General features: G+C 36.4%; 1 protein-coding gene across 3 annotated transcripts in view; it reads left to right on the top strand.

Annotated features, from left to right (window-relative positions):
- The window catches only part of RB1 (RB transcriptional corepressor 1), a 150,157-nt gene that overhangs the window by 64,745 nt on the left and 58,539 nt on the right, over nt 1–26,873 (top strand). For all 3 annotated transcript variants that reach the window (XM_058548166.1, XM_058548167.1, XM_058548168.1), the window contains exons 12-17: nt 3,033–3,120; nt 9,952–10,068; nt 11,313–11,369; nt 11,451–11,482; nt 11,568–11,644; nt 12,659–12,855. In XM_058548166.1, coding sequence (XP_058404149.1) covers nt 3,033–3,120; nt 9,952–10,068; nt 11,313–11,369; nt 11,451–11,482; nt 11,568–11,644; nt 12,659–12,855 — 568 coding nt within the window. The remainder of the gene's footprint in view (nt 1–3,032; nt 3,121–9,951; nt 10,069–11,312; nt 11,370–11,450; nt 11,483–11,567; nt 11,645–12,658; nt 12,856–26,873) is intronic.

The raw sequence follows: 26,873 nt of genomic DNA, 5'->3' as shown, positions 1-26,873 counted from the left end.
TTTCATTATGCTTTACATATAGTACATATGTGCTTTACAATGTGCTTACATAGTGCTTTACAATGCTTAAAGTTTGTTCATTTGTTTCATTATATATTTGTATATACAGTCAAAAAATATATATTGAGTACTCTCTGCCAGGTATTTTGCTAGTTGATGAGGATATGATTATTAGACCTAGTTCTGTCTATCTTTAAGGAATATAACCTAGAGTAGGAATGTGTTCCATCTCAGTAAATAAGAAAGGGAAAAAAAAGGATCGCCATTTGCTCTGCATATAACCTAGAAGGATTAAAACCATTTTTTATGTCCTTTTACTCACTTACTTTCCGCATCTAATCTGTTATCAAGTCTTGTTGAATCTGCCTCCAAAATATTTCTGAAGTCCATCTACTCTTCTCCATTTTTACTCTCACCACCCTTGTTCAAAATACCTTTCTCTTTCTCGGATTTTTTTCAGTAGCCTACTGACTGATATTGCTGCTGCTGCTCTCATCACTGTTCTTCTCTCCCCACCACCAAATCTATTCTCCAGAGAGCCCCCAGAATAATATTCTAGAAATGTAAATCAGATCATGTTCACCTACTGTTAAACCTTCTGATTGCTTCCTGTTGCAATTGAAATACAATGCAAATTCCTTAACAGTGCCTACAAGACTTTATATGATCCAGCTTCTGTTGTCTCTCCAACCTCATCTTGTTTTCCTGCTCATTATGTAGTAGCCGGCTTCCTGAACCTTCCAAGATCTCTTTTTGTATTTGAGGACCTTCACACTTGTTTTTCTCTCTTCTTGAAACTCTTCCGTCTTTTCTTTCTGTGAATTACCAACTGCTACTCTTCCTTTAGGTTCAGCACAGATATTACTTTTTTAAAGATTTATTTCTCTCTGAAGTATTTTTCTTTATTCTTCTTTCTCGTGGCATCTTGTTCTATTCTTTCATAGTGTGTATCACAATTTTTGTAATTATAAATTTATTTGTCTGTTTGCTTGTTTTTGGCAATACCCACAGTAGTCTTTAAGTTCCTAACCACATGGACCATGACTTTTTTGTTCACCATTTAATAAATTAGGACCTAGGATAACCCTTGGTACATAGTAGGCAATCAGGAATATTTTTCAAATGACTATGTAGACATATAAAAAATACATTTTCCTATAAGTATAGTAATAAACCTAGATAAGTTAATGAGATGGCACTAAAGAGACTTTATGAAGTGATGTTTGAATTGAATTTTGAAATACGTAAGGGTCTGTGTCACAGGAGACTGGCATTTTAGGGAGTAGGAACAGCATGTGCAAAGGCATGAAAGTATGAAACAACACGATGTGTCTCAGGAACTATTAGCAGCTCTGTGTTGATTGACTGTAAAAGGGAAAATGAAATGGCAGGAGAGGAGGGTGGGTACTAGATCATGAAGGGCCTTATATGCAATATTCATGAGTTTGGACTTTAGCTTGGTAATCTGTTTCTATAAATGGGTGTTAAGCAGGGGTAAGGATAAAATCAGACTTGATTTTTGAAAGTTTACATGGTAATAGTTTCTGAGGGGATGGACTGAGAAGGAATGGTGAGAAATAGAGAGACCTATGAGTCTGTGATAGTGATTCTTAACCAGGTTTGCCAATTAGAATAACTTGAGGAATTTTTTTCAAAGTACACGTGCCTAGACCCTACTACCATAAACGTAGTGAGTCAAAAATCTCTGGCCTGCTCTATTGCAGTAATTCAGTTGAGAGATGCTGAAGGTCTTAACCAAGAGATAGGCACTAGGAATGAAGGAAGAAGAACAGGTTTGATAAATATTTGATGAATTCATATTTAGAGTATTATTCTTGAGGCATTTATGGGATGTGAAGAAAATATGTAGTAAATAATAGGATATAAGGATATTATAGATTTGGGAATCATCAGGGAGAGTTAAAAACCATAAAAATAGATGAGATTGTCTGAAGTGAGGGAGTATAGTGGCAAGAAAGGATGGCTAAGGACTAAACACTAAAGAATACTAGCATTTAAGGACAAGATAGAAGTTAGATTAAAAAGAATGAATGATGTAGTTGGGGAGCCCAGAAAGTTAAGCCAGAAAAGCCAAGGGAGGGAGGGAGTTTCAGGAAAGAACAGTGTTTAAGAGTGTCAGATGCTTCAAAGAAGTCAAGTATAAGAACAAATGAGAAAGATCTTTGGTTTTAGCAATTGGTCATTTGTGGCTTTAGTCATTGCGGCTTAAGTACGTTAGTGGTGTACAAGTCATAGAAGCAATATATATTTAGAAGGTGAGGAAGTGGAGATGTCGGTTTAGAGAGGCTTGACCGAGAACACTGAACATGTTTTACTAAATAATGTTTAAGGACCCTTTGAGCCATAAATATTCTACAGTTCTTTGCATCATTAAATAGTGCCTACAATAGCAATATACTGCTATTCCAAAATTGAAACATTAATATTTACTATATACCACACACACAGACACACAAAATTATAGAATTAAAGAGATCTTAAGAGATTGGCCTGATTTTATGCTAAAGCATAAAGTTAAAACAGGAGTGACTTCTAAAATTATGTATGCTTTCTTCTTAAAGATCTTGGTAAAGGAGTCACTTGGTTCTTTACTTCAGTTACTAAATAGCTTACTGTCTTTATTTGAAAAATGTTAAAATTTAATTGTGGTAAAGTTTTCTTAAAAGATTACTATTTTGATATCAGTTTATATGTTTTCTCCTTAAAATACTGTCATTAGTTTGACGAGTTGTTTTATTGAAATATAGTTTTATTAGTAAATAAGCATATCAGCTCTTTAATGATAAACTTACTGATTATAAACACATCCTTTATTAAGGATTTAAGTAAAATGTAATTCCTTGTAAACAGTGGTACACTAGGGGTTTTGTGAAATTTTATTTCAGAGAACTTCTTAAAGATAAACAAGAGACAGTGAGTTTGAAGATATGTTTAACTTGTGAGATAGATACGTTTCATTTTTTATTTTTTTGCCTTTATTGCTTAATACTTCTTCCTTTTTTTATCTCTAGGACTGTTATGAACACAATCCAACAATTAATGATGATCTTAAATTCAGCAAGTGATCAACCATCAGAAAATCTGATTTCCTATTTTAATGTAAGTCATATATGAAACATTATTTAATGTGATGTCTTGGCACGGAAATTTGAAACTAGAGGTCAAAATACTAAGTATTTTTTTAACACCCATGTCCTAACCAACATGTAGTTGTCTATTATCTTGTTTCTTGCTTTTTTAAACCCTCCAAATTAGCTATTATTAGTAGTATTGTTTTATTTAGACAGTGTTAATTTTAGATCTTCTCATGTTTACTGTTTGCCTTGCTCACCGTTCTTTCTTGCAACTTAGACCTCACTTCTGAGATCATTTTTTTTCTTTTTCAGATACATCTTTTGGTAATTCCTTTAGTGAGGGTTAGTTTGGGATGAACTTAGAAGATTTTCCTTTTGTTTTTTTGTCTTAAAATAGCTTTCTTCTTATTTTTTTGTGAGATGGTCTAGCTAGATCTTCAATTCTAGGTTGACAATTTTCTCTTAGAAGTTTGGAGATATTACTTTTGCTATTAAGAAGTCTTCTGACTGTCAATCTAACTGTTGTTCCTTTATAGTTAATCTATCTTTTGTCTCTGGCTGCTTTTAAGATCTTTTCTTTGAATGTGATATTAGACAGAATTTAACATTTACAGTCTCTTTTATCCTATATTCAGCCCATTTTCATTTACGTTTTTTGCCTGGTCCTGTGTGCCTTGCAGCTTCCAACTCCTGATAGACCCTGAATTTGATATCAAAAGGGCCCCTGCTATTCTCCCTCCTTACAAAAAAAGGAGAGAGGGAGAGAGAATGAAAACTAACAGCTGTATTACTTGCTTGCTCCTTCACTCGTTATTTAAATTCAAATGACGGTTAGGACCCACTGAAATGCTCATCTGTGGAAATTGGATAAGGCCAGGAGACACTAAAATTTGGCTTATTGCAGAAACTATGTGCTTTGTATAGTTAACATTTCATTTAATATCATAACCTGCCTGTGGTTTTGTCATATTCTGTCATCTTCTTGATTTTATTCCCCTTAGGAATTTGCAAAGTAATTTCTATCATCGTATTCATAATTGTGTTGTCTCAAAACTGATTCTGTTTGTTCAACTTGCATAAAATTGCTTTTATTTATGGGCTGTCTGTAGCACAGGAATATTTCCTAGGCGTAGCTACCAAGTTACTTAGAACTTTTAGAAAGGATAATGATAGAAGTTAAAAGAATGATAATCTCTCTCTTTTCAAATATCGTTTTGAGTATTTTCTCCAACATTTGAAGTATGTGGGAGCTTTTTTTTATTTTGAACTACTTTAGTTGGGCAGAAAATTCTGCCTCCGAGCCATTCTCTGGAGCTCAGTTTAAAGCTTAACGTTAAATGAAGTTTACCAGCTTAACTTTAGAGTTTTATGTAGACTACAAATTGCCTATCTCACAGTGGGCATATCTTGAAGATTATTTTTTCTTTGATTTTGCTTATTTATTAGTTCAGGTTTCTTCATTTTTAAATGCCATTTTCAATGCCATTTTTCCTTCTATGTATAAGTAAACTCTTAGAAGCTATAGATATTTTTAATGGATGTTTTGGGCAACAATGATTTTATGACAGAAAATGCATCTTTAAGTATGTTTCTGACACTTATGTGCTATTTTCTTTCAGGAAGATGGAACCTCTGATTTTATAGAATATGAAATTTTTGAATGACAGTATTCACATTTCAAAGAAAATTACAGTTAATATTAATTTTGGAAATTTTATTTTCTTTCTTTCTTTCTTTCTTTTTTTTTTGTGAGGAAGATCAGCCCTGAGCTAACGTCCATGCCAATCCTCCTCTTCTTTTTTGCTGAGGAAGACCGGCTCTGAGCTAACATCTATTGCCAATCCTCCTCCTTTTTTTTCCCAAAGCCCCAGTAGACAGTTGTATGTCATAGTTGCACATCCTTCTAGTTGCTGTATGTGGGACGTGGCCTCAGCATAGCCAGAGAAACGGTGTGTCGGTGCGCGCCTGGGATCCGAACCCAGGCCACCAGTAGCGGAGCGCGGGCAGTTAACCGCTAAGCCACGGGGCTGGCCCAAGGAAATTTTATTTTCTAAAGTATAATATTTTGAGTGTATTTGATCTATAAAGATTATAAAATAAAGTCAGTCTGATTGTTGCTGAAGAGAATCAGGTTTGTGATATAATAGATTACAATATGAATTACAGATTATTTTAATACATCATAATATGCATTTTAATAAACATCTTGTGATGTATTTTTTTTTTTTTTTTTTTTTTTTTTGTGAGGAGATCAGCCCTGTGCTAACATCCGCCAATCCTCCTCTTTTTTTTGCTGAGGAAGGCGGCCCTGGGCTAACATCTGTGCCCATCTTCCTCCACTTTATATGGGACGCCGCCACAGCATGGCTTGCCAAGCAGTGCGTCGGTGCGCGCCCGGGATCCGAACCAGCGAACCCCGGGCCGCCGCAGCGGAGCGCGCGCACCCAACCGCTTGCGCCACCGGGCCGGCCCCTTGTGATGTATTTTAATTATTAAAGTTGAGATAGCCCCACCCCATGTGATACATGTATTGGAACTTCTTTTGTAACCATTTCTCTATCTTGTGTTCCTGAAAACATAGCTAAATGATTTAGCTAATTCTTAACTCTTTGAAAGTACAGTTTAAGTTAGGAAATGATACCAAGCTCAAATCTTAGTTACACTTTTTTTTTTTTTGAGGAAGATAAGCCCTGAGCTAACATCTGATGCCAATCTTCCCCTTGGTTTTTTTTTTTGCTGAGAAAGATTGGCCCTGAGCTAACATCTGTGCCCATCTTCCTCTACTTTATATGGGACGCCGCCACAGCATGGTTTGATAAGCGGTACGTCAGTGCACGCCTGGGATCCAAACCTGTGAACCCCAGGCCACTGCAGCAGAGCACGCGCACTTAACCGCTTGCACCGCTGGGCCGGCCCCTGTAGTTACCCTTTTATCTTTTGCTTTTTTGGAGTAACATACATCTCAATATAACTTGTAATTGAAGATATTTTTATGAGAATATATGAGCCTCTGTTTTCTTTTTTTGGTAATAGTTTCATTTTTAGTTTTTTTATTGAGATATAGCCAACATATGACATTTTATTAGTTTCAGGTATACAACATAATGATTCAATATTTGTATATATTGTGAAATGATCACCACAGTAAGTCAAGTTAACATCTGTCACCATACATAGTTACAAATTGTTTTTTCTTGTGATGAGGACTTTTAAGATCTACTCTCTTAGCAACTTTCAAATATACAATAAAGTATTGTTAACTATAGTCACTATGCTATACATTACCTCCCCATGACTTATTTATTTTATAACTGGAAGTTTGTAGTTTTGCCTTTATCACCTATTTCGCTCACCCCCCACCTCCTGCCTCTGACCACCGACTGTCTCTTTCCTCTATCTAAGAGCTCAGGATTTGTATGTTTGTTTTAGATTCCACACATAAATGAGAACGTACAGTATGTGTCTTTCTGTGTCTGACTTATTTCACTTAGCATAATGCCTTCAAGGTCAGTCTCCGTTGCCACAAATGCCAAGATTTCCTTTTTTTTTTAATGGCTGAATAATATTCCATTGTGTGTATATATATATATATATATACAATTTCCTTATCGATTTATCCTTCAGTGGACACTTACGTTGTTTCCATATCTTGGCTATTGTAAATAATGCTGCAGTGAACGTGGGAGTGCACATATCTTTTCAAGTTAGTATTTTCATTTCCTTCTAATGAATACCCAGAAGTGAATTTGCTGGATCATATGCTAGCTGTGTTTTTAATTTTCTGAGTAACTGCCATACTGTTTTCCATAGTGGCTCCACAATTTACATTCCCACCAACAAGTGCACGAGGATTCCCTTTTCTCCATGTCCCTCCCAATACTTGTTATTTCTTGTCTTTTTGATAATAGCCATTTTGACAGTTGTGAGATGATAGCTCATTGTGGTTTTGATTTGCATTTCCCTAATGATTAGTGAAGTTGAGCATCTTTTCATGTACTTGTTGGCCATCTGTGTATCTTCTTTGGAAAAATGTCTATTCAGTTCCTCAGTCCATTTTCAGTCAAATTGTTGGGTTTTTTGCCATTGAGTCATATGAGTTCTTTATATATTTTGAATATTAGCCCCTTATCAGATATTAGATTTGCAAATATTTTCTCCCATTCAGTAGGTTGCCTTTTTGTTTTGTTGATGGTTTCCTTTGCTGTGTAGAAGCTTTTTAGTTTGATGGAGTCCCACTTGTTTAGTTTTGCTTGTGTTGCCTTTGCTTTTGGAATCAGATTCAAAAAATCATCGCCGAGACCAATGTCAAGGAGATTACCACCTATGTTTTATTTCAGGAGTTTTATGGTTTCAGGTCTTACATTCAAGTCTTTAATCCATTTTAAGTTAATTTTTGTGTATGGTGTAAGATAGTGGTCCAGTTTCGTTCTTGGCCGGCCCCGTGGCTCAGCGGTTAAGTGCGCGCCCTCTGCTGCTGGCGTCCTGGGTTTGGATCCTGGGCGCGCACTGATGCACCGCTTCTCCGGCCATGCTGAGGCCGCGTCCCAGATACAGCAACTAGAAGGATGTGCAGCTATGACATACAACTATCTACTGGGGCTTTGGGGTAAAAAAAAAAAGATAGTGGTCCAGTTTCGTTCTTTTACATGTAGCTGTCCAGTTTCCCCAGCATCATTTATTGAAGAGACTGTGCTTTCCTCATTGTATAATCTTGGCTCCTTTGTCATAAATTAATTAACTGTATATGCATGGGTTTATTTCTGGGGTCTCTATTCTGTTCCATCGAGCTATGTGTCTGTTTTTAATGCCAGTACCAACTGTTTTGATTACCATAGCTTTGTAATATAGTTTGAAATCAGGGAGTGTTGATGCCTCCAGCTTTGTTCTTCTTGCTCAAGATTGCTTTGGCTATTCGGGGTCTTTTGTGATTCCATACAAATTTTAGAATTGTTTGTTCTATTTCTGTGAAAAATGCCGTTGGAATTTTGATAGAGATTGCACTGAATCTGTAGATTGCTTTGGGTGGTATGGACATTTTTTTTTTTTTTTTTTTGTGAGGAGATCAGCCCTGTGCTAACATCTGCCAATCCTCTTCTTTTTTTTTTTTTACTGAGGAAGACTGGCCCTGGGGTAACATCCGTGCCTATCTTTCTCCACTTTATATGGGACACCGCCACAGCATGGCTTGCCAAGCAGTGCGTTGGTGCGTGCCACGGATCCGAACCGGTGAACCCCGGGCCGCTGCAGCGGAGTGCACGCACTTAACCGCTTGCGCCACTGGGCCGGCCCCTGGACATTTTAACAATATTAATTATTCCAATCTGTGAGCACGCAGTGTCTTTCCATTTATTTGTGTCTTCTTCAATTTCTTTCATCAGTGTCTTATAATTTTCAATATACAGGTCTTTCACATCCTTGGTTGATTAGATTTATTCCCAGGTATTTTTTTTTTGATGCCGTCGTAAATGGGATTATTTTCTTAATTTCTCTTTCTCATAGTTTGTTAGTGTATAGAAACATAACTCATTTTTGTATGTTAATTTTGTATCCTACAACTTTACCGAATTTGTTTATTCTAACGGCTTTTTGATGGAGTCTTTAGGGTTTTTTATATATATATATACATATATATATATCATAACATGTCATCTGCAAATATGACAGTTTTACTTCTTCCTTTCCAATATGGATGCCTTTTATTTATTTAATTTTTTGCCTAACTGTTCTGGCTAGGACTTCCAATACTATGTTGAATAAAAGTAGCTAGAGTGGGCATCCTTGTCTTGTTCCCAATCCTGGAGGAAAACCTTGCAGCTTTTTACCGTTGAGTATGATGTTATCTTTGGGCTTATCATATATGGCCTTTATTATGTTGAGGTATGTTCTCGCTATACCCACTTTGTTGAGAGCTTTTATCGTAGGTGGATGTTGAGTTTTATCAAATGCTTTTTCTGCATTTATCGAGATGATCATGTGATTTTTCTCTCATTTTGTTAATGTAGTGTGTCACATTGACTGATTTGCTGCTGTTTTACCATCCTTGCATCCCTGGAAAAAATCCCACTTGATCATGGTGTATGATCCTTTTAATGTATTGTTGAATTGGTTTGCTAATATTTTGTCGAGGATTTTTGCATTTATGTTCATCAGAGATATTGGCCTGTAATTTTCTTTTCTTGTGGTGTCTTTGTCTGGTTTTGTTATCATGGTAATGTTGGCCTTGTAAAATGAGTTTGGAAGTATGCTCTCCTCTTCTAGTTTTTGGAAGAGTTTGAGAAGGATTGGTGTTAATTTTTCTTTGAATGTTTGGTGAAATTGACCAGCTAAGCCGTCTGGTCCTGAACTTTTGTTGGTTGAGAGGTTTTTGATTATTGATTCAATCTCCTTACTAGTGATCCATCCATTCAGATTTTCTATTTCTTCATGATTCAATCTTGGAAGGTTGTATGTTTCTAGGAATTTATCCATTTCTTTTAGGTTGTCCAATTTTTTGGCATGTAATTGCCCATAGTAGTCTTTTATGATCCTTTGTCTTTCTGTAGTATAAATTGTAATGTCTGTGAGGCTTTTTTTGATAGCTGGAAGGCCTAACAAATCTGTTTTTCCCTAACCTAGCAGCAGAAAATTTAGATAATAGGGTTTTTTAGTTGTACTCTAGTATTTTTTAGTCACTAACATCTCCAAATTGAATTCTTTATGTTCCTCTTCTTTTCAGTAGTTGTGTTTACCTAGCTACTGTGGACATTTTTCCACAGTATAAACAATTGAAAGTGAAAAGTCAGATATTATAGAATAAAAAATGTTAATTTTTGCTGAACAGTATCCTCAACATTGATTACTGTTTTACTTCTTAAAGAACTGCACAGTGAATCCAAAGGAAAGTATCCTGAAAAGAGTGAAAGATATTGGATACATCTTTAAAGAAAAATTTGCTAAAGCTGTGGGACAGGGATGTATGGAAATTGGATCACAGGTAACTTGAGTTCATTTTGATTAGTGCCACTATACAGTAAATAATTTCAAATGCAAAATCTGTCCAAATTGTATAAATACTTTAATGGTATTTGTCTAATAGTATAAAAATTGGCAGATACTATAGCCCGGCTGCCTGTGTATGCTGTTACTTACGGAAAATTTTATGGGAAAATCTCCCTCATCCCATTACAAAAACCAAAAATAAACGTGTAGAAAATTTTACAAAAATTGTAGACATTTTAGAAAAAACAAGTAAAAAAATTTAAATCTTCGATGCTATTAAATTTTTGGTATATATGCTTTAATTTCTACAGATATGAATGTTCATGTTTGCATATACTTATATAAATGGGATCGTATTAAACATGCCATTTATCAGTGATATTATTGAGTGATATTATTTTTACTTTTACTGTTATTATTTCAGAAAATCTAAAACCAATATTTTGGGTAAGAGTATGGGCTCTGGATCAAAGCCCTGGGTTTATATCTGGTTCTCCCGTTTATGAGCTGTCATTGAACTTCTCTGAGATTCAGGTTTCCATATTTGCTCTGCTTTATTGTGTGGCAATAATGAGGTAATACATAAAAATATGTTTGAAAACTATAATCTGTAAACATTTATTTCAGTATGGTGAGGTTATATTTTGATTCCATTAGTGTTTTAAACAATTATATTTAAAAGTTCTTTTTGGTTATGTATGAAAATTGTGCTCATAATTTGGAATGAAGGAACATGGTTTGTGTGTATCTAAAGTTTCGTGATTCTCTGAACTAATGGGAACTAGTTTTTTGTTAAAATCTTTTTGCTGATAAGGTCAGTTAGGTCTGATTTTTGCCTTTGCAAGCTTTATGGACAGAGATTATTCTCTTAATCCTGGACAGCTATCTTGAAAATACATGTCCTAGATCACAAAAAGTATTACATTAGGATGTAAAATCGTTAAAATAGTACCAGGTACGTAATATGTCCTTAGTGTGTATATATGTCTGTTGAATGATAGAGACTGAAGTGGAATGAAGGAAAACCAAGTACTGGACCTCCCCTCTTGATAATTAATTGGGAATGTTAACCATCATTTTACACTTAAGTCTTGAGTTTTAGATGAGCTAGCTTTTGTCATCTCTTGGTAGCTATATTCCTAAGAAGGGTCAGAAATGTGTTTCAAGAGAAAACTTTTTAAAAATTAGTAATTGTTATGATTTTCTAAAATAGTGAGATCTAATTTTTTTTCTTTGTAGCGATACAAACTTGGAGTCCGATTGTATTATCGAGTAATGGAATCCATGCTTAAATCAGTAAGTTGAAAAGAACGTAATAGAGTATTCAATACTGATACAAAGAAGGTTTCAATTAAACAATTTTTTAATCTGTTTTAGGAAGAAGAACGATTATCCATTCAAAATTTTAGGTAAATTTTTTAGTTTTATTAAAACAATTTCTGCTTTTTATAAAAGTAAATGTTTCAAAATCATTCTTTTTTTTTTTTTCTTTAGCAAACTCCTGAATGACAACATCTTTCATATGTCTTTGTTGGCATGTGCTCTTGAGGTTGTAATGGCTACATATAGCAGTAAGTTAAATTTTAGTAAATAAACATTTTAGTTCAATTTGAAGTTAAAAAAACACTTACCTAAGGTGTGGTGTGTTTTTTGGGGGGGAGGTGGAGTTAAGGAAAAGAAATGCACACTTTAGATCATTTTATACTGAAGAATGTAATTGGTCACCATAGGCCATTTAAGTGGCTTATTATCTGAATTATTTCACATCATCTTGGGAATAGTATTTCACTAACCTCCTATTCTGGGCTGTACTGAATCTAGGAAATGTACCTATTGAAATGCCTTCAAAGACCCCTGAGATTGTAAAATGCCAAGAGTACTAATAAGCAGTATCTACTGATATGGAAACACTGCTATAGAACCTATGGTCATGTGACCAAGGGTTGGAGCTAGAATCCACCAGATAAACAGAACAGAGGCCACTGATAATGTTTTTTTTAAAAATAATTTTAAACATGTAGTATTTGGCAAATAATGTTGCAAATGTTAAAAAAAGTTTTGTTTGCAAAAACAAAAGAAAATTTATTTAAGGATACAAATACACAATAAGCGAGAAACTTAAATTAGTAAACAGATATGGAAAACTGTGAATCCTCATTAATAACCAAGAAATGCACATTTAAAAGAGATACCATTTTCTAACCAAAGTAGCAAAATCTTAAAGAATCCTTCCCCAGCCAAGGATTAATGAGACAGTTAAAATGGATATGCTAATGCATTGCTGGTTGGATATTAAACCTGTTCCTTATATAAGTTTAGGGTATTTAAACCTTTGAAAATTTGATAAAAGCTTTGAGCCCTCTATCTAGGAAAAACATATGTGCACATACACTCAAAATCTGGAAGTCTATTTCCTAGGAGTCTGTGGACTCCGGAATAAAAAATTCTGCTCTAAATAAAAATTTTTATTTAGGCTTTCTGTTATGTTTTAAAATTTTTTGTTTGATAAAACCTTCCAACCTAAAAATACATAGTTCAAGGCTTAACATTTCATACCTAAGTTACATTTTTTCTTTCATTTTTAGGAAGTACATCTCAGAATCTTGATACTGGAACAGATTTGTCCTTCCCATGGATTCTGAATGTACTTAATTTAAAAGCCTTTGATTTTTACAAAGTGATTGAAAGTTTTATCAAAGCAGAAGCCAACTTGACCAGAGAAATGATAAAACATTTAGAAAGATGTGAACATCGAATCATGGAATCCCTTGCATGGCTTTCAGTAAGTAACTAGCTAAAGTAATTAAAGATATTCATATGCATATGGCTAACAATGATACGTTAGTGAGAGGTATTTGGTAAAATTTACCTCCAGAGCAAATATGCAACGTAATGAGTAATGTGATTTCAGTGTATAGCCCAAGAATCAAGTGTAATATTAGAATGGAATTTTCTTTGAGCTCCCCAGACCATCTGATATAGTGATTTATTTAGGAATAGCTTTTCTAAAGCATGGCGCTTTAAAACAAAGCAGAATTCTTTAAAGTATTTGAGTAATTTATTTAAAATAGAGGTGTCATGTTTGAAAATTTAAATATCTGCTCTTAAATTTTAGCAAATTGAGAAAAAAATTGAGATTATGCTACTTAGATGATTTAAAAGTACAGCTTTTTAGTTCAATTTAGTCGGATTTTTTTGTCCCATTGTTAAAGATAGTCCAAAAATCTACACTACTGTTCAATTATAGTTATTGTTTATAGCATTATAGTATCACAAATCATATTCTCTAGGTATTCTATTTATGGCATATAAGCTATTGATAAGGCTTTTGTTTTAGTAAAGGTGGCATTTCCTATGTAGTAATAGTAAAATATTTATTTAAAGTTATTATGCTTTCTGAATCTGCATAGTTGGGTAATACTTTGTGAATCATCAGATTTGTAGATTAATGTAGAGTTGACTTCTTTTGAAACTGTTTTGCATACTAAGCATATATCTTTTCATTTATACCAGTATGTAGAAATGATGACAAAAAAATTAAGACTTCAGTTACATTAGAATCCTAATCTGTACATGTAACCTAAGTTTTAATTTGTAGATGTTTTAAAAACTTAATGGCTGAGAGATAACTTATTTCTTATATTTTCTTGTATTGCCGTATAGACAGGGTAGATAGAAAAGTAGAGAAGTAGGGAAGTTGATAGAAAGACGTCACATTGCTATTATTAAATTTTGTAACTCTTTTATACAGGAGCTTCCACTTTATAAAAAAGGAGCGATTAAGAGAAAACTCTCAGAATCTGGGGGATTAAATGCAAGTAGCAAAAATAAATAAATAAAATAAGTAGAGAGTGCTTTTCAGAGGCTGATGCACCCTCTCCTCCTAGAAATTGAAATCAAGACATTACTGTGTCATCTGAAAGTGACTGATTCTCATTTCTTTTAGAGAATTAATTTTATTTCCATCAGCACACATCTGCTATATGCCTTGCTTTGGGGTAGACATTGTGAAGATACAGAAAAGATATGGGCTCTGAAAATTGTGGAGGAAATAATAGAAATTTGCTGTTTAAAAATTGCTTGTGCCCAAGCCTACTTAGTTGAATTACTGGTGTTCTAGGAGTCTAAACAATATTCTTTTACTTTTGAGAATTTTTGGAGGAAAAATGACATGCCCCAAGTCTGGAAAAGGGTACAATTTATTAATACTAGGATGACGTGGAAGTCGTAAGCCTCTGAGTTTAAAGTCTAGGTGTGGTATCTCTAGGGGATGAAATTATAGAGGATTTTTATTTAGTCATATATATATATGTATTTATATATTTATATGACTACATGTGTGTGTGTATATATATATATATATATATATATATATATATATATATGTATTTTTTTTTTGTGAGGAAGATCAGCCCTGTGCTAACATCTGCCAATCCTCCTCTTTTTTTGCTGAGGAAGACTGGCCCTGGGCTAACATCCATGCCCGTCTTCCTCTACTTTATGTGGGACGCCACCACAGTATGGCTTGCCAAGCAGTGCGTTGGTGCACACCCGGGAACTGAACTGGCAAACCCCGGGCCGTCGCAGCAGAGCGCACGCACTTAACCACTTGCACCACTGGGCCGGCCCCTTAGTCATATGTTTTTAATGTTTGAACTTAAGAAAAATCAACATGTATTACTTTTTTAATCATAAAAAGAATAGAGCCATAGTGGGTAACTGTGAAGATAAATCGTGTCACACACAGAATACTGTGAATTTTTCCTATGGGAATAATTGACATTTTAGAGAAGGGACATGCCATAGATAGATTTGAGCCTTCGCAGACTTTAAGTTTTTTTGTTTTTGTTTTTTGGGTTTTTTTGGTGAGAAAGGTTGGCCCTGAGCTAACATCTGTGCCAGTCTTCCTCTATTTTATATATGGGACGCTGCCACAGCATGGCTTGATGAGCGATGTGTAGGTTCGCACCAGGGATCAGAACCCGCAATCCCTGGGCCGCCGAAGCGGAGCACGTGAACTTAACTGCTATGCCACTGGGCCGGCCCCAAGTTGTTTTTTTTTTTTTAATCGAAGTATAACATGTACAGAAAATTATATATCACAAGTGAGAGTTCAATGAATTTTTTATAAATTGAACATACCCATGTTACCAACACCCATGTCAAGAATCAGAGCAAATTTTAAGTCTTTTGATTCTGTGTCACAGTAAGAATTTCTCATTAAACTGTAGATTGATAAGAACATAGTCAAACAGTTACCTAGGGAAACATCAAGTGAGGCACTACTTACTCACCCCCTTCCCCCTCAATAATTGAATGAAAGAAAGAACATCATTGTATTTTTAGTGGTTGCCTGGGGAAAGGGTTCAGCTTTGCTTAAAAATCTTGAGAAATAATAAATCAAGGACAGAATAACTTAAAGAAGGAATAAGCACACCTCTGTTTCTTTTGACTCCAGAGAGATTAACAGGCAGTATATGAGTGTAAAATGCTAAACAATCTATTGAGAATCCTAGTAAAATCTTGTTCTCTGGAAATTTGGAGGATAGAGGTGATTTAGAATGAATCATACCTAAGGGTTAGATTAAATGATGTTTATGCCTCTTAAATCTGTTAAGCAGTTTATATTGCCGGCAGATGGTGAGATGAGATTTGGAATATCTTAGTTTCAGTATATTCAAAATTTATCAGATTTTTTCAATAAAATCTTTATAAACCAAGGTACACCAGGTACTGTATTCTCTATATGGTCTCTCTTTCCTGGGCTGTTGTGGACTCTTCCTATTGATCTCCCCACACCTCTAGCTACTTTAAGACTATTTCTCTCACAGCAGCCAGAAAAATCTTTTTATAATGCAAATCATCATGAATTCCTGGGATTAAAACCTTTTGTGGGGGACCTATACATCTGGTAATGATGGAGGAAGACCCTACCATATGACTCCCTGAGAAAAAGACAGCTATAAAACCTGTACATAATGCAGAAGGCAACTGCCTGAAATCACTGGACAGGAAGAGTAGACAGATTCTAGTTAAGGAGAGGAAGGGAGCTGTGAGCCTGGGGCTAAATGCAGTAGGCGGGGAAGTATAGTAGAATGGGGAGGGGTGTGCCAGTGGGAAGACTGTGGGCTTTATGACCAAGAAAACTAGTAAACAAGCTGAGGGAAACCTTGGCCACTGAAGAGAGTAGAAGAATCCTGCAAAGGAAAGAGTGCCCAAATTCGGTCTATCCACATCTCTGACTGAAACTTGAATCGTTGCCGCGTTGCCGCGTTAACAGACTCAAAGCAGCTTAGTGAAAGACAAAGGTCTGAGCTGCGATAGGAGCGGCTGCCCAATAAACAGTGTACAGTGCACGTTCAGCGAAGATAATCGCCTGCTTAACAGAACAAAGCAGGGGCTGGCCTGGTGGCTCAAGTGGTTAAGTGCGCTCTCTGCTTGGGCGGCATGAGGTTCGCGGGCCAGGATCCTGGGCGTGCACCGACGTACCTCTTGTCAAACCATGCTGTGGCGGCGTCCCATATAAAGTAGAGGAAAGATGGGTACCGATGTTAGCTCAGGGCCAGTCTTCCTCAGCAAAAAAAAAGGAGGATTGGCATTGGATGTTAGCTCAGGGCTGATCTTCCTCACACACACAAAAAACAAAAACAGAACAAAACAATGCTTGTTTGAGAAAAATAACAGAATCCAGAATCTTTACAACTTAACATTCATGAGGATACAATTGCAAAATTACCCAGGATACAAAGAGGGTCAAAGGAACCAGGTGCATATTTTTAGAATGGGAGTTTTAAGTCTACTGGCTCTCTTTTAGAAGCTTTGTCTTCTCCTTTTTCTTATGTCAGCCGTTCAGAATGTAGTCTATAATTCCCTAGTGATCCCTGAAAATATTTTAGGGAATCTGCAAGGTAAAAACTATTTTTGTATTGCTATTCAGATGTTATTTATCTTTTTCACTCTGTTGACATTTATGCCAATGATGTAAAACTGTTGGTACCTGTGCACGTATCAAAGCAGTAGCACCAAACTGGCTAGCAGTCATTGTATTCTTTACCACTATGACCTCTCTATTAAAAAAAAAAATGGAACATGTCAGTTTCATTTAAGAATGTCATTGATGAACCAGTAAAAAGTATTAATTTTATTAAATCTCCATTCTCAAGTACACGTTGTTGAAAACAACTGACAATAAATGTTGCCAGTGATAAGTTTTGAGTTTTCAAGTGAAAATTAGAATTTTGTTAGGCTTTTATCCACGATAAGCATGACAGCTTCTCAATACTTCAAAGACTTTTCTGATGAAATTAGTGTGATACTAATGAATGTGATTTTTTGATAGTGTATAAAGAGATTCATCAACATTTGTAAGATCTACATAATTCACTGAACCAATATTTCCAAATGACCAATGCGCCATATTATAAAATCGTGCATGAGTAGGAAATTTATTCTGAGTTCACACAACCATTTTTGTTTCTGCCTGTCCCTGAGTCTTTGTTCACTTCATAGGCCACACTTGAAGTGCTTTTCCCTGTACTACTTACTAGTCATTTATAAACTTTATGTCTTACTACGTGTGCATGTCTCATGTTAAATGAATTAAGGTATGTAAAGCACTTAGAACAGTATCTTGCGTTGTATTATAATATGTGGCAATTAATTACATAAGTGGGAGTGAAGGACAGAGAGGGGTCAGCTAATGATGACATCCAGGTAGTGTCATTCATTAAAATAAGATACCAGGATTAGATGAGGTTTGCTTGGGAAGATCAATTCCGTTTAATTATGTTGAGTTTGAAGTGATTGTAGATCATTCAAGTAGAGGTGTCAAGTAGCAGTTGGATATGTGTGTCTGGAGCTTAGACAGAGAGGTAGGAAGAAAATCAGAAGTGGTGTCATAAAGAGGGAGAGAGAGCATTGCAAGGTCTGGGTGAGTGCTTGCTGTTTCAGATACTGTAGGAGCAGTCAGTAAGAACCGAAAAGTGTTCATTAGTTTCAGCAACTGGGAAGCTACTGGTGACAGTAGCAAGGCCTGTTAAAAGAAGTACTGGGGGCAGGAGTAAATTGCAGTGGGATTTGGGTGAGATGTGAATCAGAGATAAAGAAGTGGAGACAGTAATTGTAGATGGCTTTTACCAGGGTCTTATCTGTGAAGGGAAGTAAATATATAGCTGGAGGTGCATGAGTAGAGGGAAGATTATTTTTTAAGGTGGAAAAGGTAGGATTACGCGGCATTATTCACTATAGCCAAGACATGGAAGCAACCCAAGTATTCCTCGACTGATGATTGGATAAAGAAGACATGGTATATATACACCATGGAATACTACTTGGCCATAAAAAAAGACAAAATCGTCACATTTACAACAACATGGATGGAGCTGGAGGGTATTACGTTAAGTGAAATAATCCAGAAAGAGAAAGACAAAGCATGATTTCACTCATATGTGGAAGATAAACCAACACACGGACAGATAGAACTGTTTGGTGGTTACCAGGGGCTAGGGGGGTGTGAGGTGGGCACAAGGAGTGGAGAGATGCACTTATATGGTGACTGATAAACAATAATGTACAACACAAGTTTCACAATAAAAAAAAAAGGTAGGATTAAACGTTGGTGGAAAAGTGCCATTAGGTTCTCTATTGCTGGATGACACATTAGTAGCTTAAAACACCATTTTATTTTGCTCATGCTTCTGTGGGTCAGGGATTTGGGAAGAGCTTGACTGGGCAGTTCTTCTCTGACCATGTGGTGTCAGCAAGTGTCTGGGGTGAGATCCGCTTCCAAGATGCTTCTTAACTCACAAGTCTGGCACCTTGCTGCTCCTTGGTACATGCTCACCTCTCCCTTAGTCCCCACCCTGCTTCCTTTTTTCCTTCTCTGTGTGGCATCTCATCCTCCTGGCCTTCTCATATGAGAATCTATACTTCTCACAGCACTTTGGTTTTAGGGTACTCACACTTCTTACATAGCGACTGGCTTCCAAAAGGCTTGTAAAAGGACCGCAGCTAGAATCTGTATTCTGTTGGTCAAAGCGGTCACAGGGCCTTCCCAGCTCAAGGGCTCCCCTTGAATAGATGCGTCTCTTGTTTGAGGGAGAGGCAAAGTAAGATGGGAAATAGTGCATGGCAAAATGGAAAGAATGGAAGCAGTTGCAAGTAAGATTGTATGTGGGTGCCATGGCAGGAAATTAAGGAAGTTTCCATTTAATGGATTTATTTTATTTTTTTTATAACATAGAGCTGAGGTACTTTGTTGAGGGTGGGTAGATGAGGGTAGAGTGGGAAGTGCAAAGTGAAACAGTCAGAAGTTTGAGGAGAATGGATGCAATTTGAAATTGTTGGTGAGGAGAATAATAGAGAAAGCTGACTGGTGAAAGACAAAAGGCTTGCCTGGCAACATTGAAGGCAATTTTGAGGGTAGAAACCCTAAATTTGTAGTGCCACCTCAGCTCTGTGTGGTGGTATTTTTTCCAGCATCACCTTGCAGCCAGGTGTAGGATGAGAAAAGGTGAACAGCTAGATTGAACCAGCATATTGCAGTTTGGCAAAACAGATGCAATAGAATGGTAATGGGGCAAGTATGGTGAGGAAGTTGGTCAGAGAGTGATTCAAGTGTCAAGGTTTGCAGTTTCAGCTGCATAGAGGAGATAGGAGGATACTCATGGATAAAGTGGAGATTTTAAGAGATAGGAGCTCTTAATGAAATTTAATAGGTGTAGCGGGAGTGACAGTGAGGGTGAAAGGAAGAGTTTGTAGTCAAAGAGTGAAATGTTTCAACTTATTCCAGAGATAGAAAATTTCTGGGTATGGGGCTGGCCCCGTGGCGTAGCGGTTAAGTGCGTGCACTTGGCTGCTGGCGGCCTGGGTTCGGATCCCGAGTGCGCACCAACGCACCGCTTGTCAGACCGCGCTGTGGCAGCGTCCTGTATAAAGTGAAGGAAGATGGGCATGGGTGTTAGCTCAGGGCCAGTCTTCCTCAGCAAAAAGAGAGGAGGATTGGCATGGATGTTAGCTCAGGGCTGATCTTCCTCTCTCTCTCACACACACACACAATAAATAAATAAATGTTAAAAGAAAAAAATTTCTGGGTAATTTATATATTCTAAGAAATAACCTTGGGAGTGCATGACTGAATTGGAATGGAGATGAACACCATTGGAAATGAGGAGGTCAAGGAACCGAGAGACTGAGTGAGTGACGAAGTCACCCAGAACATGTGCCAGAGAGGAGCAATGTGGACTAGGGACCAAAGTCTTCAGTGCCTGAGGGAAGTGACCAGGAGGTAAGAGGGACTAAAAGAGGTAGAAGGTTACAGAAGTCCTAAAAAGCAAAACTCTTGTCTTACTTTTTTTTTGCGAGGAAGATCAGCCCTGAGCTAACATCCATGCCAATCCTCCTCTTTTCTTGCTGAGGAAGACTGGCCCTGGGCTAACATCCGTGCCCATCTTCCTCTACTTCATATGGGACGCCGCCACAGCATGGCTTGACAACCAGTGCATCAGTGCGCACCCAGGATTCGAACCTGCGAACCCCGGGCCACCAAGGCAGAGTGAACGCATTTATCTGCTGTGCCAGCAGGCTGGCCTCTCTTCTCTTACTTTTTAAAAAATCTCTCTCAGCATATCTAGTTCAGTGTCTTACAAATAGAATTTAGGTGCGTAAACAATTAGAATTGTAATGTCCTCTTGATGAATTTACTCCTTAATCGTTATGAAATGACCCTCTTTAATCCTGGTAGTATTGTTTGCTCTGCAAACTGCTTTGTCTGATATTAGTAAAACTATTCCAGATTTCTTTTCATTAGTATTAGCATGGCATATCTTTTCCCATTCTTTTACTTTTAACCTATTTGTGTCTTTGTGCTTAAAGTATGTTTCTTATAGGTACCGTATAGTTGGGTCTTGCCTTGTTAATCCTTATAGTCTCTACCTTTTAATTGGGATGCTCAGAGCATTTCAATTTGATGTGATTATTATATGGTTGGGTTTAAATTCTCCATCTTACTACTTGTTTTCTATTTGTTCCATGCCTTCTTTGTTCCCCCTTTGTTTTTTCTACCTTTTGGATTGAATATTATTTTATTCCATTTTATCTTCTTTGTAGGCTTTCTATCTATACTTTGTTTTGTTTTATTTTGTAATTGGTTGCTTCATGATTTATAATGTACATCTTTAACTTCTCATAGTCTACCTTTGAATTAGTGTTATACCACTTCACATATAGCATAAGAACCTTAAAACAGTGGACTTCCATTTCCCCTTTTCCAACCTTTGTGCTATTGTTGACATACATTTTACTTCTACATAAGTTATAAACCCAATTATCTCTTTTTGTGTGTGTGAGAAAGATCAGCCCTGAGCTAACATCTGATACCAATCCTCCTCTTTTTGCCAAGGAAGATTGCCGCTGGGCTAATATCTGTGCCCATCTTCCTCTACTTTATGTGGGATGCCGCCACAGCATGGCTTGGCAAGTGGTGCATCGGTGTGCGCCCAGTATCTGAACCTGCGAACCCTCAGGCCGCCGAAGTGTAGCACATGCACTTAACTGCTATGCCACTGGGCCGGCCCCCCAATTATCTTTTAAAAAGAGTTAAAAAAAAAAGTATTTTTATTTAAACCACATATTTACTTTTCCAGTGCTCTTCATTTGTTGTGTAGATCCAGATTTCCATCTGGTATGTATTGTTTTGCAGGTCTACTGTGATAAATTCTTTCAGCTTTTTAATGTCTGAAAAAAATCTTTATTTCACCTTTGTTTTTGAAAGATATTTTGCTGGATATAGAATTTTAGGTTGACAGTTTTTTTCTTTCAGTACTGAAAAAATGTTGCTCTACTGTTTTCTGGCTTACATGGTTTCTGAAGAAGTCTGCCTTTTATTTGTTTTGTCGACAAAAATATCTGGAATACAAGAATTTAGTTAGGAAAGCTTTATTGCTCATACGGTTTGCAAACTAGAGAGAGACAGTCTCCAGAACAAATCAAAAGTACACTCTGGGAGGATTTAGAGGGGCTGAGCTTATAAAGGCAAAAACCATAGACCACAGGGGTTCTTTTGAAAGCCCTCTGATTCGTTGGTTCCCTTATAGATACCGCTGTTCTAAAATCAGCTATATTAGGCTTCTGGCCATCCCTCAGGAAGGAGTGCTCAGTTTGAGGTGCAAGTTATGGTTTTTCTGAGAATAGAATGCGTGACTGCGCCTCGGTTCTGGCACGGCTGCTTGACTCTGTTTTGTTTTAGGTCCCGGTTAGTGACACAGAGTCCAATTTGTCTTTCTCTTTTAGGGGTCCTGTATCTTTTGTTTTAATTCCACAGTTTCTCTGCATGTGATGGGACATTTTTTCTGGTTGCTTTTAAAATTTTCTCTTTATCACATCACTGGTTTAAAGCAATTTGATTATGATGTACCTTGGTTTTAGTTTTCTTCATGTTTCTTTTGCTTGGAGTTCTGCTTGGATATGTGGGCTTATAGGTTTCATCAGATTTGGAAATTTTTAGCCATTATTTTCTTAAAATATTTTTGTTGACTCCCCCACCACTCCCTTCAGAGATTCCAGTCACACATGTATAAGGTCACTTGAAGTTGTCCCACAGCTCACTGATACTTTGTTCTTTTTTTCTCTCTCGATGTTTTTCTTTCTGTTTCATTTTGGATAGTTTCTATAGCTATGTCTTCATTAATTTTTTCTTCTGAAATGTCTAATCTGCTATTAATCCCATCTACTATGTTTTTAATCCTAAACAGTATATTTTTCATCTCTAGAAGTTTGAATTGTTTTTTATTTCTTCCATATCTCTCTTTAAGAATGTTTATGCTTTCTTTTACATTCTTGAACACATGGGATATGGTTATAATAACTGTTTTAAAGTCCTTTCTACTAATTCTAACATCTATATTGTTTTAGGTCTGTTTCTATTGAGTGGTATTTCTCCTTTTTTTTTCTTCCCTCCCCAAAGCCCCAGTACATAGTTGTATATTCTGGTTGTAAGTCCTTCTAGTGCTTCTTTGTGAGCCACCACCACAGCACGGCTACCAACAGATGGTGTGGTTCTGCGCCCAGGAACCGAACCTCGGCTGCTGAAGCAGAGTGCGCTGAACTTTAGCCACTAGGCCATCAGGGCTGGCTCTGATATTTCTCCTTTTTAAGAGTCTTATTTTTTCTGCTTTTTTGCTTCCTTGGTCATTTTTTATTGGTTGCCAGGCATTGTGAATTTTGCCTTACTGAGTCCTGGATATTTTCATATTCCTTTCCCTATTCTTGAGCTGTGTTTTGCAACACAATTTAGCTACTTGGGAACAGTTTGATTCTTTCAAGGCTTTTGTTGTTTTTAGACAAAGCCAGAACAATCTTTAATCTGTGACTAATTTTTCCCCACTATTGAGGCAATACCCTTCTGAGTGCTCTACCTGATGTCCCATACATTGCAAGGTTTTTCCACTTTGGCTGGTGAAAATCAGAACTCTTCATGGCCTTGTGTCAGCTCCTAGAATGATTCTGCTTCTTCTAATGATTCTTTCCCTAGCTTTGGGTAGTTCCCTCACTTGCACGCACTGATTGGTACTCAGCTGAAGAGTTGAGAGTAACCCTCCACAGACCCTGGACGTCTCTGTGTGCAGCTCTCCTTTCTGTGTAGCTCCCTCCTCTTGGGTATCCTGTCCAGCTTATTTTAGCTGCCTTGGCTTCCCTGAATTCTCAACTCTGTTTCTTCAAGGGGAGACCACTGGGCTCTATTTCAGTTTCTCCTCCCTGTGTTGTAGCCTGGGAACTCTCTCTAGGCAGTGAGCTGAGGCAATGGTGGGGGCTTACCATTTGTTTTCTTTCTCTCAGGGATTACTGTCCTATGCTGCCTGTTGTTCAGTGTCTGAAAACTATTGTTTCATTTATGTTGTTCAATTTTGTACTTGTTTAAGACAAATTCGGTCTCTGTTCCTTCGTCATGGCTGCAAGAGTTATGCATAATATTTAGTGATTGGTACAGTATTTATTAGTATATATACTTAAAGAATATTTAGGATTTTATTTCTTTTTTCCTGAATAATATTGTTTCAGAGGGATAATTACTAGATGGAGAGCATAGAAGTACTAGTTATTAACTATTTCCGTGTATTATATTTTAATAAATCACAAGAAACTTGGCTCTCCTTTAAGTGTTGTCAAATATAGCTGACTCATTAAGTTGGCTTCTGTCATACTATTCTTCTGTACTCACCAAATAGTATCAAGTTTCTTCATTCAGTTATACAAATGTTTGGCCAAACCACTTTTACATAAGAAAAGATTAAATATATTTCTTTTTTATGATTTTTCCAAATTGTAAATGAAGACCTATTTTATACATCAGTGCAGTTGTAATGAATAGCTTATGTTTTTAGAGTCCTGATGTTATGACAAACTTATAAACAAATTTTTAAGCTTCTTTGGTGTTCTTTTGAAATGCCAAACTTGACAGGAAGTGAACACAAAAGGGAGAAAAGCCTGTGGCTCTGAAAAAGCCAAAAAGGAGATCTGTTGTATATTTGTATGGTGGATCATTAACCTCTGGCGCACTTTGCACAGAGGTGTTAGTATTTACCATTAGATATTGTTTTTTAAAAAATTAAATTTTACTAAGTGCTATGTCTCAGAAAGGTAAGTGAATTGTAAGATAATGATTAAGCTGTATTTAACACTTTTAAAAAATATGGGTAAGTACAATGAAGTAATACGATGCCGTATATTATATTTACACGACAGCCATGCTATTATAATGAAAAATGTTTTATGTTGGGTTTTTAAAAGCTCATCATGAGTTATTTAAAGCAACCATAGATTTACTGTTTTGCCAGCAAGAGGAAACATTTTATTTCAAATTTTAAAAATCTGATTCTTTCTGAAAATATAGCTCTAAGGCTTTAATGTTTCTCACTCTGACCAATGTGTTCCTAATTTCTTGCCCTTAACTCCCACCACTAACTAGTAGCTTCTCAAGTGATTTGGGAGACTTGATTTCACCATTCAAAACTGAAATTATTTTATTTTGTTCTAAATACAACTTTGCTTCCCTATATTTATATTTTTACATTGCGCTTCAAGTCATCTGGGCTTGAATACTGAGCATTTTTTCCTCTATAGTTAGATACAGAGTCTTATAATTTAAACAAAACTTTACCCTGTCTCTTAGATTTACTTCATTATTATTTTAAAAATCTATTTGCGTTTACATTTCCCTAGATCAAGTCATCACCTTCTTACATTTAACCTACCATTATATGCTCCTGTTTGGTCTCCCAGCTTTGGCACTACCCTCCATTTTATGCCAAATTAATCTTCCTAAATGCTTATTCATGCCATGCTCCTGTTCAAGAACCTACAATAGCTCCCCATTGACATTCAGAAAAATTCAGCCTCTGTACTCTGGTTGTGATAATCTGACCCTGCCTTACCTTTCCGGTCTTACTTCCACTATTCCTCAAATACTATAGCCAGGGAGTTCTTTCATCTTTGAGCAAACCACGTTTATCCAGTAAGGAATAGCATGGCCTAAGGTGGGACATGGAATCAGAAGACCTGGCTGTAGGTCTTAGATCTTCCATGTACAAGCTGATGTCTTTGTGCCTTAGTTTCTTCTTTTGTAAATTGAGACAGACCAAAAGATTTGGGTCCTTTTAGCTCAAATATTTTATCTTTCTACAAAACTATTTTAATGTTAAGAATTATTTGCCACTACTGAATGTAGATCTATATTCCGTTGAATTGCTTCATGATTTATAAAATATTGAGGAGAAATTCTTTCAAAAAAGGTAACACAGAGATTTTATTTCCCTATTCTTCTTTAGCTCAGTTCTTCCCGTTCTCCTTGGGCCATACCTGATATTCTGTACATCAGATATTTTAAAGGAATTGTGCTTGCCCCTGTGAGGTATATAATGATGTGGGAAATAGTCCCTAGCCTTAAAATAGCTTGGAACCTAGTAGAAAAGTAAATCACTGTAATACACTATGAAATAAGAGAAGCCATGAGGGTCAAAGGAGAGAGTGATCATATGTGTATGGGAAATGACTTGCAAATGTGGAAAGGCACAGAATTAGGAAAGCCTGGAATGAGGCATGTTGGGGGAAAATTATGGCCCAGCATTGGCAATGGTAGATATGTACTAATTTAAGACTAATTTAGTCTTAAAAGTTATAGAGTTTTTAAGCTTGTTAAAAATGGAAAGCTGGCTCTGTTGGTAAATAAGATATTGTACAAAAGGGAATGTACCAGATGATTTTATGCACTAATTTAAAAAAAAAAAAGTGTTTTCTTGAGGGAAATCTTCTTGAAATAGAATACATGCTTTCTTCTTCAACAGAGCATATTTACTTTTACTTTTTCTTTTTGAGCTAGAGACATCATTATAAACATTATTATGTATATTATTTGTGGGCTGAACTCCCCATTTGCCTCTGCAGAATATTGTCTTCTTTACATAGTGTTTTAGTTTTTTCTGCCTCTCCTCTCTCGCTGTCAGTTATTATTTCTCACTGCTTCAAGTTCTGCCAGTCCACAACAGCTGTTCCTCTAACTTGCTCTCCTAAGCTAATTAAATTAATATGCACTATTATAAATGTCCTTTGTCCTTTTGGGTTTTTGGCACAGCAGTATTGACAAAGTTTTTTTCTTAATTCCTGGTTGAGGGTTATTTTTTTAGTAGTGCTTTTTAAACTTTATTGTCTGTAGGAAATCACCTGGAGATCTTGTTAAAATACAGATTCTTATCAAGTAGGTCTAGGGCTTGAGATTTCAGCATCTCCATCAAGCTCCCAGATGGTTCT

Source organism: Diceros bicornis, chromosome 9 (genome assembly GCF_020826845.1).
Source record: "Diceros bicornis minor isolate mBicDic1 chromosome 9, mDicBic1.mat.cur, whole genome shotgun sequence".
Lineage (NCBI taxonomy): Eukaryota > Metazoa > Chordata > Mammalia > Perissodactyla > Rhinocerotidae > Diceros > Diceros bicornis.
Note: the sequence above shows the minus strand (reverse complement) of the source record. Positions and strands in the feature narration are given on the sequence as shown.